Below are 17,999 nucleotides of genomic sequence, written 5' to 3' on the forward strand. Positions count from 1 at the left end.
CATCCGCCTACTCACCTCGAGAATGTTGTAGTTGCAAGTACTACGTAAGTGTTGTATGCTACAAGTTCTAGTCTCTGGGCCTTGGCACAGACTACGCAAAGCAGAGGACCGATATTTACAGAAAGAAAAAGTTACTGAACTTTCAGCAACACAATTCACGAAAATATATATATATAAAAAATGCCAGTTGAGACTAATGCAGTAATAAAAAACTTACCAACCATAATATTACCAAATAAATATGAAACAGAGGATATATATACAATTCTTGTGAGGATACAAAATATAAAGAGGAAGTATACTAAAGTTCGTCTACTAAGTCAGCGAACAAGAGATAAATATAAAAGCTAAATACATATATATAGATATATATATATATATATATATATATATATATATATAGGAATAAAAAAGCAATGAAATACATAAAATATAAAAAGTAATTACACAAAAACATATATATATAAAAAAATACAACATAAGTACAAACATACATAAGTGGGTTTTCAGCAAGTGAGTAATTTTCCAATAAACTGCAGCTTTCTCATTAACGCTCATTGTCATTTGAAATTTATTGGCAGAGAATGTAGCTAATTTTCAAAAAAATATATATATATAAAACATCAACTTTCTCATTAATAAAGATTGTCGTCTGATATCGACTGATTAAAAATGATGCTAATTTAAGAAAAATAAATAAAAATAAATAGCAATTTCTCATTACCAATGACTATCAATCCAAATGTACCGACCGAAGACATAGCTAATTTCCTCCAATAAATTAAAACATCATTTTAAACTGAAAATGAAAACTGCATTTTGTACTAATCTAAGACCTAGCTAATTTCCTCCAATAAATTAAAACACCATTTTAAACTGTAAATGGAAACTGCATTTTGCACTGACCTAAGACCTAGCTCATTTCCTCCAATAAAGGAAAAATGGAAAAACTGCGTTTTGTACTGACCTAAGACTTAGCTAATTTCCTCCCATAAATCAAAATATCATCTTAAACTGAAAATGAAAACTGCATTTTGTACTGACCTAGGACATAGCTAATGTTCCTCCAATAAACTAAAATGTTTAACTGAAAATAAAAACTGCTTCCTTAAACGTTCTAAGCAAGGTAAAATCTCGAGGAAGAGAAGGAAAGGAAATGATAAAAGAAAATCCTTAACAAGAAAAATGGTCCGATCCGCCCCCAGAGAAACGGGAATATTATTGGAATTTACTCACAAGCGCACACTAAACATTTTGTGGAAAGCAAGCACTTCTCTGAACCGCAATCGCCTTTAAAGAGAGAGAGAGAGAGAGAGAGAGAAGAGAGAGAGGAGAGAGAGAGAGAGAGAGAAGAGAGAGAGAACCTCGATGCTGCACAGAATTGAAATCGCTGGATAACAACAAAAAGAAGAAAAAAACTACACAGGAAAAAATACTAAGGAATACAAGCTTTCACTAGATCACGGAAAGGGGGAATTATTTCAAAATGCTTAAACGTACAAAAAAGGACCTTAAACGAATTTTTTTATATGGAGGAAAAAACAAACAAAAAAAGGCAAAATTTGTAATGAAGCAGGGGAGAAAATAATTCAAATGCAAAAAGAATATAAACCTATCATTAAAACAACATTAAAGGAAAATTCAAATGAAGTGCATCATTCAGAAACAGGTAGTCAAGAAAGAAAGAAAGAAAGAACATACAAAACCAAACTACATAATAAAAGAGAGAGAGAGAGAGAGAGAGAGAGGAGAGAGAGAGAGAGAGAGAGCGGACCCCAGAAAACTGAATGGAGCGTAAAATCTTACCTTGCACAGCTGAGACCACCAGGAGGAGGACGGTTAGCAGTGCCAGACTCAGGTGCCGAGGAGTCCAGCCAAGCCCTCTTCTGCGGGGACACACCTTGAGTCGTGTGGCGCCCATCACCTGTCCGGCATCGTCATGTGGACTCGACAAAAGGAGGAGGCTGTTGGTGCTGCTGATGCTGCTGCTCTTTTCTCTCCCGAAGAAGATTGCCGAGGTCGATGGAGAGGCTTAGGCAAGACGTGGGTGTTTGTGGACACCCTCCGATTATTTTATCTTTTATTATTATTATTTTTGCACGTGTAAAAAGGGCCAGATAATCTATGCTTCTTATTCTATCTCAAAATTCTTAAAATATTTTTTCGTGTCTGTACAATAAAGACCAGATAATAATCAGTTTTTATTTTCAATGTTTTTTTTAAAACTGCACGTGTACTAAGGGCCAGATAATTTATGCTTTTTGTTATCTGAAAGGTCTTTAAATATTTCTTCGTGTCTGTATAATAATGACCAGATAATAATAAGTTTTTATTTTCAATGTTCTTTGAAAAAACTTCTTTTTTTTTGTGCGTAAAATGGCCGGATAATGATCAGTTTTTCTCAAAGTTCTCGAAGTTTTTCTTTTTGCATTTACATGCAGGGGCAAATAATGATCAGTGTTCTATTTTTAAATGATCCAACAATGCAAAATGCGTTCTCATTGCCCCGAATCAATTCCACTTATTTAAGTGTCTAATGCACTACAACTCCGTTTTCTAAGTCACACAACTTATATAGGTAATAACACACTTGGTCACACTTTCTCACAATATCCGCACTTTAATTAAAATCACTACTGTTCAGTCAGGTCTACAGTAAACTCTCCTGCCTGTTCATTATTGAAGTCCTTAGTAATCCAGTACTGGTCCGTTAGAAAAGAGAACGAAGGGGGAGGGGGTTCGGGGGGAGGCGGGGGGAGGGGGGGTGGGGGGTTGGTTAGGTACTACTCAGTTGGTGAAAGCTGGTGCAGTCCTCCCGGTAGGCTTTAATGTCCTGTCGCCGCCGCCATCTTTCCTACCATCCCTCCCACCTTTCTTCCAGATGGACATCAATATGGCCAGGAAGGACCATCACCTCTTAGCATGAAGAGAGAGAGAGAGATAGAGAGAAAGAGACTCCGCCGATCGTCTTTAAGCTCATGCGGATTAAAACAGTTAAGAGCTTCGGAACAATTTCCTTAATTAAAAAAGTTCTAACCGAGGATTTAATTGAATAGCTCCTCGTGATTTTTCTTTTTTTTTCTCTCTCTCTCTTTATATCTCTCTTTCTCTTTTTCTTTACTTTACCTCTGGATGATAAGGCGTATTTTCTCCGACACAAAGAGACAAAAGTCAATTTCACTCTAATGAAATAGCACTGGGTCGAGGATGCTGCTCTTTTTCCTGCAAATCCAAACGCATCTCTGTAACGAAGACAAATTTGATTAAATACAAACAACAACACACTAACAAACACACGCACACACAAACACACAACCCCTTGGCATTTAGAAACATGGAAGACTTACTGTGAATGACTTTAATTTGGCTTTCAAAACAAAATACGTTTTATTGCCCAAATAGACAAATCCTAAATTGGAAGCAGTCGGCATTTAGAAGCATGGAAGACTTATTTAGAAGGACCTTATTCAAACTTTTAGTAGAAAATACGCTTCACTGTCCTAATAGACAACCCCTAAATTGGAAGTGGTTGTCATTCAGACATATGGAGGGACTTAATGTGAAGGTCTTTAACTTTTGCTGTTCTAACAAACAAACCTTAAATTGGAAGCGGTTGGCATTTAAAATTATGGAGGACTTACTTTCAAGGTCTTTATTCAAACTTTCATAAAGAAAGTTTTGCAATCCTAACAGACAAATCCTAAATTGGAAGTGGCAAACGAAAGACCTATTAGTGCCATTACTAAACAGACAAATAGTACCTCTACTTGAAGATGTGATACTTCCTATAAGCAAATTGATTCACTTATGTCATAGTTATTTGAACACACTGGTTCTGTAGATAACAATTGTTTATGTGATTGTATACCTTGACCTATTTATTGGATATCATAATTCCCTGTATATGTTTTCATTAGTGGCCTTGCAACCTTCACTTAAAATACTGCCCATATTTTCAATTGAAAGGTGAATTTAAAGAACTGAAAATAGTTTAATGAAAAAAATATACAGGGAATTATAATAACCGATAAATGGGTTTATTATTATTCCCTGTCTATTTTTTCATAAAACTATTTTAAAGTCTTTAAAACTTTAAGGAATTGAAAATAGTTTAATGAAAACAATACAAAGGGAATTAAAATAACCGATAAATGGGTTTATTATAATTCAATGTCTATTTTCGTCATTCAACTCTTTGAATTTATCTTTACATTGGAAATATTGGCAATATTTTCACTGAAGGTTGCACAAGGCCATCAAATGACTTGTTTTTTCCCTGCTAACATTATGCGATCATTAAATAATAATATTAGTAATCTTGCTCATTTCCTGGACATTAATTGCATCCTGACGAACGGCAAGCACTCTGTTGCCAAAGTGTTTCTTGAATATGAGGAGATATGAAAACTACATCTGTTAACCTACAATAATTCTTAGATTTTAAATGGGATCACTGAAGATCATAAGAGAAATTAAAAGATAACAGGAGATGGGGAAAAAGATTTAAATGGTGCTGTGAAAAATGAGGTCAATGCTAATATATATATATATATATATATATATATATATATATATATATATATATATATTACACACACACACACACAACACACACATATATATTATTATATATATAATATATATAATATATATATATTTAGCTATTTCGGTTAAACTAGGATCTCTCGAAATATACTTTTAATCTATTTTGTTTTTATTGTCCTTATAGTTTCATAGAATGCTGTTGAATTACAGTAAAACAACTATACACATATACTGTATATAAAATTATATACATTTATATACATATGTGTGAAGTGTGTGCGCGCGCGCAATATCGTATGAAACAAAATGTACCTATCTTCTGTTTCCAACTAACTTGTTTGCCTTAGTATGCCTTTAATAAGTCCATGAATCTGACAAAGTGACCTTAACCGCTGAGACACCAATCATCATCTACCTATCGAATGAACCAATGGAGAAGAAAAAATAAATAAAAAGGAGGATGAATCAAAAAGGCAAACTGGAATTAGCTCAATTAATCCCCTTTCCACCTAACGTTGGCATTAACTTCATGGAATTAGACCTATTATTAGTCGACGTTCACCTAAACTGCTCTATCAATTATCGTCTGTTTTTTTACAACAGCCTAATTCGTTCTCTTCTCTCTCTCTCTCTCTCTCTCTCTCTCTCTCTCTCTCTCTTTCTGTGTGTGTGCTTCGCGGCCAAACCCTCCCTCCCTTTTTTCTTCACATAATGAGAGAGTTCTCCTTTAATGTTTTCTTTTCCCAGACCCCTCTCCACCAACTCTCGCGTTTTAATAAGTGAGGGATGGGGGGGTCGTACTTTCTCTCGCTCTCCCCTTTCTCTCCTCTCTCCTCTCTAACTCTCTCTCTCTCTCTCTTTTTCCGCGCCTTGCAGCAGCCTGTCTGTCGTCTCGGGGAGATTTATTTTCCTCGTTTGACATATGGCTGCTTTTGTGCCTCCTGGTAACATTTTGACTCGAGGCAAACATGACGCTCGTCTGAAAGGGAAATCAATTGGTCGCAGGTCTTAAATGTGGTAATCGGCAAACATGCGTCACTGGTAGCGAAGATACACATGCACGCACACACACACACACCCATATATATATATATATATATATATATATATATATATATATATATATATATATATATAAACTTCATTATTCCTATAGTAGCCCGTGCTTTGGCATTAATTAAAAAAAAGCTCATACACAGCCATAATCCAGTGCTGGGGCATGATTGATAATAAAACTGTTTTTTTTTTCCCTGTATACTTTTACATTCATTACAAGGTTCCGTGCATAAGAGGCGAATTACCTAGCATAAATACAGTCGAAACCTCATTTGCTTAAACTCAATTCGAAACTCAGTTTTTTCATGTAATTTTTTCCCACGTTTTTACGGACGTTTATAAGAACGTTTATATAAAAAAATTTACGAACGTTTATACGAAGTTTAAATTAACATTTATAATAATGTTTATATACAGGAATGTTTTCACTAATCCAACACTAACGTTACAACCAACTTTTACACGAATGCTTATACGCATGTTTCTATGAAAGTTTATACGAACGTTTCCACGAACGTTTATACATATGTTCATACGAACGTTCCTATCAAAGTTTACTTGAACGTTTATATTCATGTTCATTCGAACGTTTCTATGAATGCTTATACGAACGTTTATACTCATGTCCATACGAACGTTTATACTCATGTTCACACGAACGTTTCCATGAACGTTTACACGAAAGTGAACACCTACGTTAAATCAAATGTTTACATGAATGTTTATTATAAACGCTCGTTTACATTAACATTTAAACAAACGTTTATATTAACATTTAAATAAACGTTTAAATGAACATTTACCCCTACGTTTATTTGAACGATTATACGAACGTTTATACTGATATATTTATAAGACCGTTTATGCGAATGTTTGTAAAAACGTTTATACAAACTTACATTTACAAGACCGTTTATACGGATGTTTGTACAAACGTTTACACAAAGGTACATTTAAAAGATCGCTTATACGGATGTTTGTATAAACGTACATTTACAAGACCGTTTATATGGATGTTTGTACAAACGTTTATACAAACGTATATCTATAAGACCGTTTATACGGATATTTGTACAAACATTATATACAACCGTAAATTTATAATACCGATTATACGGATGTTTGCACAAACGTACATTTATAAGACCGTTTATATGGATGTTTGTACAAACTTACATTTACAAGACCGTTTATACGGATGTTTGTACAAACGTTTATTTTATATAAACGTACATTTACGTAAGCTCTATATACTCCCCGCATTTCTATCTCCCATAATTCAATCCGTGCGAAATACAACTTCACACGTCGCGTCCGTAGGCAGAGTTTCGCTAGCTACCTAACCTCGATTTCAGCTCCGCTTAAATACGAACGCGGGACCGAAAAATTAGGAATTAATTACGCACGACTCGGCGATAGCATCAATTTAATATCTTTCTTTATGAAAAGTTCCTGTTTGCTCTGCTATCTAAGGAACTCTCTCTCTCTCTCTCTCTCTCTCTCTCTCTCTCTCTCTCTCTCTCTCTTGCTAGTTTTCCGCTCTATTTGCTTATATTTTTGGGGTCACCGGATACTATTTATGTAATGCGTGTGTTTAGTAATTACTTTATTATTATTATTATTATTATTATTATTATTATTATTATTATTATTATTATTATTATTATTATCATAAATAGCAAAATATCTGTACGGAATCTAAAATACTCCTTAAATACTTCAAATGCAAAAAATGCTGAGTTTGGTTTTGTAATTACTTACTACTAACTACTACTATTATTATTATTATTATTATTATTATTATTATTATTATTATTATTATTATTATTATTGTTGATAATTATTATTATTATCATTATTATCATTAATATTATTTTTATTACTATTATCATTATTTTGGACGATGACTATTAGTGGTAGTGCTTCATAATAAATAAGCATTTCTACCAAAACCCAATTGTCAATGACTTGAAAGAAAGTTTCCATCAGTGAGAAAATAATGAACAGAAAACATAAGTCATCAATATTAGAAAATCAACGAATTAGCATCACCTAAAAGAAATCGTCTTACAAAATAAATAAGGTATTCTTAAAATATGGTACGGGAACATCAACACTAGATGTTTCGGGCCAATTACAAATATATTTGCCCCCAAATGATACCTCTGATCATCTGCTTCCCCCGTAAAGCAAGTTTCATTACAACGTCATCCGCTTAACGGATAATACGTTTGATCAAAATCTGTTAGGAATACATAAATTAGGATGCGAATAGGTAGGTAAAACAGAAAATTGTATCGTAAATATGACATTACATTCGCAAGAAATATCGGTCAAAATTCTAAGACCAGTATCTACTTAGGAATACATAAATTGGGATGCGAATAGGTAGGTAAAGCAGAAAATTGTATCGTAAGTATGAAATTATATACGCAGGAAATTTCGGTCAAAATTCGACGACCATCATCTACTTTGAGAGTAATTCCAAGCATTTGACATAATCAAGGTAAACACAACATCATTCCCTTTGTAATATACTGAGCTTTCTACAAGAATTTAAGTGAACATAAATGTTCACTACAGCCTTGAACGAGTCCACATATTTCAATTAAAATATTCAATGACAAGAATAAAAATACCTACCAATTGTAACAATTCTAAAGGAAAAATAGCGACCTATTGTAACAATTCTAATCATATGTTTAAATTCGCTTGATGCTCTCGGCGACTCCATATACATCATCAGTATAATGACACGACAGAAACTTACAGCAATCTATAATGCACCTCTAATTTCGATTTCCTGAAACACAAATCATCACCATCTACTTAAACAAGCAAAAGCTTACTATATAGCAATTCACCCGCCCCCTACCCCCAAAAAAGTCACTGTTTAATCACAGAATGGAATACAATATAGAATTTAGGCCAAAGGCCAAGCGCTGGGACCTATGAGATCATTCAGCGCTTATAGGGTAATAGACAGTAAGAGGGTTTGAAAGGTGTAAAAGGAGGAAAACCTCGCTGTTGCACAATGAATCAATTGTTATAAAGATGGAAAGTCTGATGGAAGACAGAGAATATGAACGGAGGTACAGTAAAGGGAATGAAAGAGATTGCATCTAGGGGCCGAAGGGACGCTGTAAAGACCTACACTGCACCACGTGAGGTACACTGACGACACTACCCCCCTACGGGATCTGTGTAATCATGAAAAAACTGCATGTGTTTTCACACTAAACTCCAGCGGTGAGTAATGTCCTTTGGCGTCGCTGCCTAACTCGGGAGGGCTTCCGCTCTCCCCAGACGCGAGGCCGGAGTGACAGATCGCCTTTATCTGTCCCCGAAAAACAACGGTGTCAACAGGGCGCGACTGTGTTTGCTTTTGGAAGGCAAATCTTCCTCCGTCACCTCCGCGTTAATTTGTTTGATTTCCCGACGGGGTTGGAAGCGGAACTATACAAACCAGGCAGATTTGTCATATCCCGCTCTTACAAGACCCCTCCTTTGTATTTCTTCTTCTTTTTCTTTATAAGTGTTCCGTAAGTTGAAAAGAGAAGCTTGTTTGTATTTTGTTTGTATAGTGAATTTACGTTGCATGGAACCAGTGGTTATTCAGCAACGGGACCAACGGTTTTTACGTGGCTTCCGAACCACATCGAGAGTGAACTTCTATCACCAGAAATACATATCTCTGACCCCCCCGGGCCCCCCCCCCCCCTCAATGGAATGCCCGAGAATCGAACTCGCGGCCACCGAGGTAGCACGCCAACACCATGCCGACCACGCCACTGAGGCGCTCGAGAGAGGCTTGTTGACCGAAAGTGAAAGGACTAGTTTGCCAGATCGAAAAAGTACCTCTATTACCAAAGCTAACTTCACTACTTATCTTTATGCGATCGCATGCAACCGTCAATTGGATTTGTTGCTACAGGTATGAATACCGTTTCATTGTGCTCTGTGCTGGAGGTTATAACACTGCTTCATTTTACTCGTTTTATTTTACCTAGTGCTAGAGGTTATAATAAGTACCGTTTCATTTTATTCGGTGGTAAACGTTACAATACTGTTTCACTTTACTCGGTGGTAAACGTTATAAAGTTAAACTGCTCCATTTTACCCGTAACTAGAGGTTATAATACTGTTCCATTTTACTTTGTGCTAAAGGTTTTAATAATTTTATTTTACTCCGTGCTAGAAGTTATAGTGATATTTTAAAAGAATGGCAATATTTTACTTAAAATACAGGTTAACTACAATTTTCTCATTTTGCAGAGGATGACTTACGTACACTGCTAACAGATACTGATGATTGCTTGCATTAAACGAGATGCAATGGTTCATCTTAAGTCTACAGAAAGGCTATCACAGATCTGTCATCAAGGGTAACCATAATTCAAACAACTTCCTGTATTTTAGATATTTACGAGCGTTAACTAAGCACATCTCCCTACTTATTACCATTTTTTTTCTCCGGTTAATGATAAAATTCCAATTCAACCAACGTATTTCGAAAGTTGGAAAATCCTATGATAAACTATGGTTAAAAGGTACGTAGACCAGAAAGCAACGATGAAATGCTCTAAAATGTGTTGTTAGCTGCAAGTACGGAAAATCAAATTACATATAACCGTACCTCCTTTCATATACAAAGTACCTACCGTGTATGTGCAGTAATAAAGCAATAAGTGATAGCCAACCGTTGACGACTGAAATAAGCACTGCATCTTCTTAAATATCTCCAAAATAGTTGAAAAAAAAGAGAGCCCGGGAGAATTACATTTCCACTTTATATAGATTTGATTCTGTTTAGCAATAGCTATACTGATAATCTTGTCTTTACATCATACGTTCTCTTCCATTACTGGAAAAGTTACATATCAACCACACTTGCCTCTTTTGGTAACCTCGAAAGATTGAGAGATTATTCCATACATTAAATGGAATCATTCATTTTACAAGAACTCTTCTCGTCACTTCAAGATGAGTTCACGCCAGTCTAAAACAAGTTGCGTAAAAAAACAAACTTCTCTTGTCTAGTGATCTCGAAATATTTCGTGATTATTTCATACGGGAATTCAAATGGAATCATTCATTTTACAAGGACACTTCAAATCATTCCAAGATGAGTTCACGCCAAACAATCTAAAAATAAGTTTTGTTTAAAAAACAAACACACACACACACACTTCTCTTGACTAGTGATCTCGAAAGATTAAGTGCTTATTTCATACGGGAAAATGAACAGAATCATTCATTTTACAACAAGGACACTTCATGTCAATAGACGAAGAATTCACGCACAATAATCTAATAAAATATGCTATGTAAAAAAAAACACTTTCCTTGCTTGTGATCTCGAAAAAAATCACAAGAGATTATTTCATAATAGGAAAGTAAACAGAATCATAGATTTTAAAGCAAGGACACTATTTCACCCAACGATGAATTCACGCACAATAATCTAATAAAATAAATTATGTAATAAAACACATTTTCCTTGCTTGTGATCTCGAAATATTTAGAGATTATTATATGAGGAAAGTAAACACAATCATAGATTTTAAAGCAAGAACACTTCCTGTCAACCAACGATGAATTCACGCCAAATCATTTAGAAATTTAAAAAAACGACTAAAAACCTGCAGCAAGCAGACTCCCTATTAGCCAGGGAAGACATTTTCCGGTGCGACGTAATAAATACTCGGTAACCACACAGTTTCCATAATGACGCTCTGTATAAACTTGGGGCTAAAACAGTTTTTGCATAGATAATGCCGGTTATAAAGATTATTTAACAGCATATTCGCCTGATTACGCGCATCTTTTTGCAAAGAATGAGATGCAAATTTCGCCAGCAAAATGCAAAAATGAGGGGGACAAAAAATTTTACTTCAAGGATACATTAGGGAAGGTGATGCACGGTGTCCCTTGCAAGTGACAAGGGAGGAATTTGTGCTCAGGGCATCTGATCGGGACTTGCAGCGTGTCCTTTTCAATTATACTACAGATCACCTGCTCAAATGCCACTTCCTGGAATCTTCGATCCATTATTACCATCATTTTTCTCTTTCGCTGAAAAAAAGGTCACCTTATTCTGTTACACTACTATCTCGCATATCACTTGCTCAAATGCCGCTGAACTGTATCTTCAATCCAATATCATTTATTTACTCTTATCAAAATAAAAAGGTTTGCCCTTAAACAAGACGTAGAGTGACTTTATATACAATAAATCAAGTGATGCCACATTCATTTCTAAACTTTGAACTAAAGTTGAACCTCTGAGAAAAAATAAAAATATCTATAACTTCAACACTTTACATTGTTTTTAATACTAATTCTTGATTTCTACCATGAAACTGAATTACATTAGAATTTAAGGTCATTCAATAACTATAAGAAACCCTCGACTAAAAACCTTACAACTGGAATCAATCTTTCTCAAAATATATGCATATAAAATAGACTTTGATAATGGCCGGAGCCTCCTTTAACTTGATAATATGTAAGTTAATACAATCACACAAACGAAAACTTAATGAGAATCCAATTTTGTCCAATGCTAATTTTTCGAAATCCTGCTTTTATTTCTTTTTTTTTTTTTGCAAGAATTTTCTAAGTAAGTGGACGTAGAAAGGTATACTGAGCAAGTAACATGATGAACAGAGAGAGAGAGAGAGAGAGAGGAGAGAGAGAGAAGAGAGAGAGAGAGAGTATCCCTTCTCTCTTAGCCCATAAAACTAGAGAATAGATTCCCACCGCAACAAGACAATGGCAATCAATTATGTTTACTAGGGAGCCCCTGAGACGCGTTCGTCCAAAAGGTCACAGAGCCACCTTAGAAACAAATGACCTTGACAACAAAGTGCTACCACTGAATCCGTTCTCACGTCGCTAATGAATGAGTGCATGAATGAATACAGGATTTAGGCAAAATTCCAAGCGCTGGGACTTATGAGGCCATTCAGCGCCGAAACAGAAATTAACGGTATAAAGGTCTGAAAGGTGTAACAGGAGGAAAACCTTTAGCAGTTGAACTATGAATCAATTGTCAGGAGAGGGTGGAAAGGAAGATGGAAGAAAGAGAATATGAACGGAGGTACAGCAAAAGGAATGAAAGGGGTTGCAGTTAGGGACCAAAGGGTCACTGCAAAGAACCTTCAGTAATGCCTACAGTGCACCGCACATGACGAACCCCCTACGGATTTTATTCGTTACTAAAAAGAATGTTCTCGTTTTATGAGATTCAGTCTGTAAAGGCAACCAATCGGGGGGCACTTTCTGACATTCAGCTTTTACGACACAAAAGAGGAAGTTGGAGCGGTTGGACAGCAAAATAAAGAGACTAAGAAAGGAGATGAAGTACAAGTGTCTAAAGGCTGAAATGGTACAAATTTCCACAACTGTTTGTTTACTTGTATGGTGTTCTTCCGGTCCATGAAACCAGTAGTTATTCAGCAACGGGACCAACGGTTTAACTTGACTTAAGAACCACGTCCTGAGTGAACTTCTATCACATCACCGGAAATACATATCTCTTACCCCTCAGTGGTATCGAACTCGCGGTCTACGAGGTGGCAGGCCAAAATTCCACAATTGTACTAAGAACTAACAGTTATAGGTAATGGACAACAAGACAGAAGAAAGATGATGGTAATGGATGTCAGGTAAAAGACTAAAAAGCGGGTGTAGCTAGGCTCCGAATATCATTTAGTACTGCTTGCAGTGCGCCACATAAGGTGAACTGACGGCACTATCCCTCCACCCCTAAGGAAAATAATGGTGTTACCAATTACCAATGATAATTAAGAGGGTTAGTGAAAAGCATTATATATATATACATTATATATATAATAATTATATTACATATATATATATATATATATATATAATACACATATATATAATTAATATATATATATAGTAATATATATATATATATATATATATAATATTATATATATAATTTAAATATCCTTAGTACTCGTCATATCAAATACACAAGAGAATTACTCAGAATGTTTGAAAAAAATATATCCTCAAAACTAAAGAAGAAATAATTTCAAGTCGAAAAAAACATTAACCGAGAGAGAGAGAGAGAAGAGAGAGAGAGAGAGAGAGAGGACGAGGAGCGAGAGAGAGAGAGAAAGATGCACGAGAGAGAGATGAGATAAGAGAGCAGGAGAAGACTCCATAGCCTCTCCGTCTGAAGAACTTCTCAATAAAAATAAATAAATAAAATTAATTGAAATCTCGTATGAATATATGCGGTTCCTGGAACCGTTGGGAATTCCGTCAGCATTTCGAATATCCGAATTCTCAGAGGATAAGTAAAGTTGATACACGCTTGAGGATGTAGAATAATTCCACTAAGCCTATCTGGTAAGCCTACAGGACGCTCAGCTTTTAGAATTTTATTTACTTTTTTTTTTTTTTTTTGCTTTCTTTGCCCGCGGAGATATTAATATAAATTCCTGGAGATTATATTTCTAAACTGGGGCCCGAAAGAAGGAGGATTTCCCAAAATGTTCGGCAGAACTTTCCAGTTAATTAATGCCGGAATATGCTCTGATGCCCTCATGCTGTTATTGCGCTGAAATCAGGCTTAAAAAAAATAAATGATAAAAAAAAACACATATTTTAAGACAACTTCGAATCTTTCGTTTGCATAAGGCATCAGACAGATGATATGGGTTCCTTGGCTTGGATGTCATCATCGAATTACACTCTGACAAGAATGGAGCTTTGAAATACTGAAATTCTGATAAGGAAAAAATATATGAAATGAGAGAGAGAGAGAGAGAGAGAGAGAGAGAGAGAGAGAGAGAGAGAGAGAGAGTTACAAGGATTAGGATTTCTCAAAGACTTATTTGTCCGTCCGAGGAGACGTCATGTGCTCACTTATCTCTAGGAGCAAGTTTTACCATTCATTCACGTGTTCTAATGATTTTGTCTAGCTTTCTTTTGAACTCTTCCACACCGCTGCTGCTTACAACTTCAGGTGGCAGTTTATTCGAGAGAGAGAGAGAGAGAGAGAGAGAGAGAGAGAGAGAGAGAGAGAGAGAGGCGAAGGAGAAGAGAGAGAAAGTGAGATATATATAGAGAGAGAAACTGCTTTCCAGACTCTGTGCTTCTTTCTTCCTCAGCCACAGCCTGGATAGCATCAGCAATTCTCCTCCTTCCAACTGTCACTTCAGCCTCATTGATTCCTTAGAAGGGACGCCGAAGAAGAATCTAGAAGTTTCATCGCCACCAATAGTGAGTGTGGCACTTCTACAGTCTTCCGTGTTCCCTGCCAGGATCATGGAACTGTCGGAAAAGTTTCGAAGGTGTGTAACAGGAGGAAAACCTCGCAGTTGCACTATGAAGCAGTATTTAGGAAAGAGTGGAAGAGAGAGAGAGAGTATGAATGGAGGCACAGTAAAAAGAATGAAAGGGGTTGCAGCTAGGGGCCGAGGGGACGCTGCAAAAGACCTTTAGTAATGCCTACAGTGCACCGTGTGAGGAGCACTGACGGCACCACCCCTCCCCCTAAGGGAAAGAGCAGAAGAAGAAACAATCACGAAATTTATAAATAACCATGAAAAGGACGGATGAGAGAAGATTGAGGGGGGTTGGGGGTGGGGGTTCTATCACGGATGGCACTTGGATAGAAAGGGGGGAGGGGGGAGGAAGGAAATTCCACTTGCGGGAAGAGAAACTTTGGGACGTTAAAAATGCATTGGTAATTAAATGGTTACTGAAAGTTGGATTGGTCCCTTTTAGCCATTCCAAATGTTTTCACCAATTTTGCCTCCCACCCCACACACGGTACTCACTGCAACCCATCCTCCTACCTCCCGCAACTAGCCCACACCAACAACCCCCCCCCCCCTCTTCTTTTAATCATGTCAGAGTAAAATCTCCCACTGCAAATATAAATGATTTTCGAAATTTGAAATATGGATTGTGAGGTACTAAAAATATCCCCATTAATTGCTGCCTTCATTTTAGAAAACAGTTATTTTTTCTAAATTCCTGTCTTCAGATTTATGTAAGATGTATGTATATATACATACACAGACACACACACACACACACACACACACACACACACATATATATATATATATATATATATATAGTATATATGAACCGACGTTTCACAAATGCATTTTGTAACCTGAAAAAAAAAGTGGTTAAAATGCATCAAGCGATGTGAAACGTCGACTCTTAAGTGAATGTATGAAAATAGAACGACATTCCATGAACTCCCGATCGTGTATCATCCGAGCTTCTGCTCCTGTTTTCTATATATCACACACACACACACATACACATCATATATATATATAATATATATATATATATATATATAGTATATAAATATAGAGACGCACATGAAGCCAAAACAATGTGATTACTTTTCTCTGTTTACTCCGACAATATTATGAGATGAACCAAACAACTGTCGTAAAGATAATCACAGTGGCCCTTAAATGTAAACATATGCTGCAGATATGCAGTAAAAAAAATTTAAAAACTTAAAACACATCAAACTGCTGATGTCATTATACTAATAAAACATTTATGAGGTATTTCAACGTATAAGACCAGAATCTCAAGGTGTACCGAGCATAAACTATTCATTCCAAAGCGTCCTATCAGATAGATATGTTATTAGTATGCAACTGGATATAGCGATATCAAGAAATAAGCGAAGACAAAGCTCCATCCACAATTTTATTCAATAAATGCTGAGTATGTTCTTCAAGTGGGAATTAGCCTATAGATTAAATAAAACTGAAAAGCGAGAATAGGAACTGCCCACAGCAAGACAGTATTACGTATGTTTAGCACATAAACACAAGCTGCTCCCGTTACTACGGATACGATTTGCCAACAACTAAATAGACCAGTATTTTTTTTTTTCATTACTAACTATCTGTATTCGCCGTTCTTGGAGAACGCGTTCCCATCACATCGCTTAAAAATACGAAATAGGAATTGAGAACAAAGAGGCTTAAAGTAAAGGTGTTACAGGAATTAAACCATTTGCAGTTGCACTACGAAACAACTGTTAGGAGAAGGTTGAGAAAAGTAAAACAATATGAACGGAGGTGTAGTAAAAGGAGTAGGGCACTTACGAATGAGAAATGGTTCGCAGGCGACCGTAAATCCAAAAACCGGCCACCTGGTGCTGATGGTGAGTTGATAGAAACTCGACGTACATCTCCCTACTTGGGCAGGGAGATCAGCTCGCGCGTTGGGGCTACAAAATTTCTGTTGTTACATGTCTGGTTGAATCCTGTCTTTTTACCCACATCCATTTACTTGATGGTTTCATCAAGGTTTTTAAATTAGCGTGTTGTGGTGTTTAAAACTGACCAAATATTTGTGTATATATATGTATATATATAAATAAATAAATATATATATATATATATATATATATATATATATATATATATATATATGTCATATCACATTACCATGATTCATATACATACATATAGTTTACAAATGTCCTTTAATATCTAATTCGTTCTACCTCGGAATTAATATATTATCAAAAATGTTAACCGAAGGGGAATAATTTTAGTCGATAAGAGATTTGTCGGGCTCAATGGGCGCGAACCATCGAACCCAACAAATCCAGACATTTGTAGCTCGATGTATAAATATATATATATATATATATATATATATATAATATATGTATATATATATAAAGTATATATGTGTACAGGTATATATCTATATCATTATATATATATATATATATATATATAATATATATATATATATATATATAATACATATAACCCATGGACGCTGGATACCTAAGGGCTCCCTTTACAGACATAATCCAGATAAGAGTTTAATGGCATCCAGAGGCATCGAGCATCTCCCAGCTGGGTCGTAACGCTGAGATTATCGGACAAAATGACAAACATTAAAACGAATTTCTGTGAGGAAAAACTTTGTATTCGGGACATAAGGCAAAATCTCTCTCTCTCTCTCTCTCTCTCTCTCTCTCTCTCTCTCTCTCTCTCTCTCTCTCTCTCTCTCCAGACAAGAAATACTGGATGGAAACTAGAACTGAAAAGATACAACACATCCCATTGTGGGAACTTCATTACATACAAGATATGTGATACATGGAATAAACTGCCACCAGAAGTTGTAAACAGCAACAGTGTGAAAGAGTTTAAAAGAAAGCTAGACAAAATCATTAGGACACTGTGAATAATCAGTAAAACCTGCTCCTAAAGATAAGTGAGCACACGATGTCACCTCGGATGGACTGACAAGTCTTTGAGACATCCTAATCCTTGTAATCTCTCTCTCTCTCTCTCTCTCTCTCTCTCTCTCCTCTAAGTGTATTCGTTGGAGGTGGACTGTACTCTTAATAT

The 17,999-nt window shown here is 35.8% G+C and overlaps 1 protein-coding gene across 1 annotated transcript in view; it reads right to left on the reverse strand.

Annotated features, from left to right (window-relative positions):
* Positions 1-2,739, reverse strand: part of LOC135196484 (roundabout homolog 1-like) — a 695,873-nt gene extending 693,134 nt beyond the window's left edge. The window contains 1 exon segment of the mRNA XM_064223337.1: positions 1,807-2,739. Within this exon segment, the coding sequence (XP_064079407.1) occupies positions 1,807-1,921 (115 nt within the window). The 5' untranslated portion in view covers positions 1,922-2,739.
* Between the last annotated feature and the right edge of the window lie 15,260 nt (positions 2,740-17,999).

This window comes from Macrobrachium nipponense, chromosome 17 (genome assembly GCF_015104395.2).
Source record: "Macrobrachium nipponense isolate FS-2020 chromosome 17, ASM1510439v2, whole genome shotgun sequence".
Taxonomy (NCBI): Eukaryota; Metazoa; Arthropoda; class Malacostraca; order Decapoda; family Palaemonidae; genus Macrobrachium; species Macrobrachium nipponense.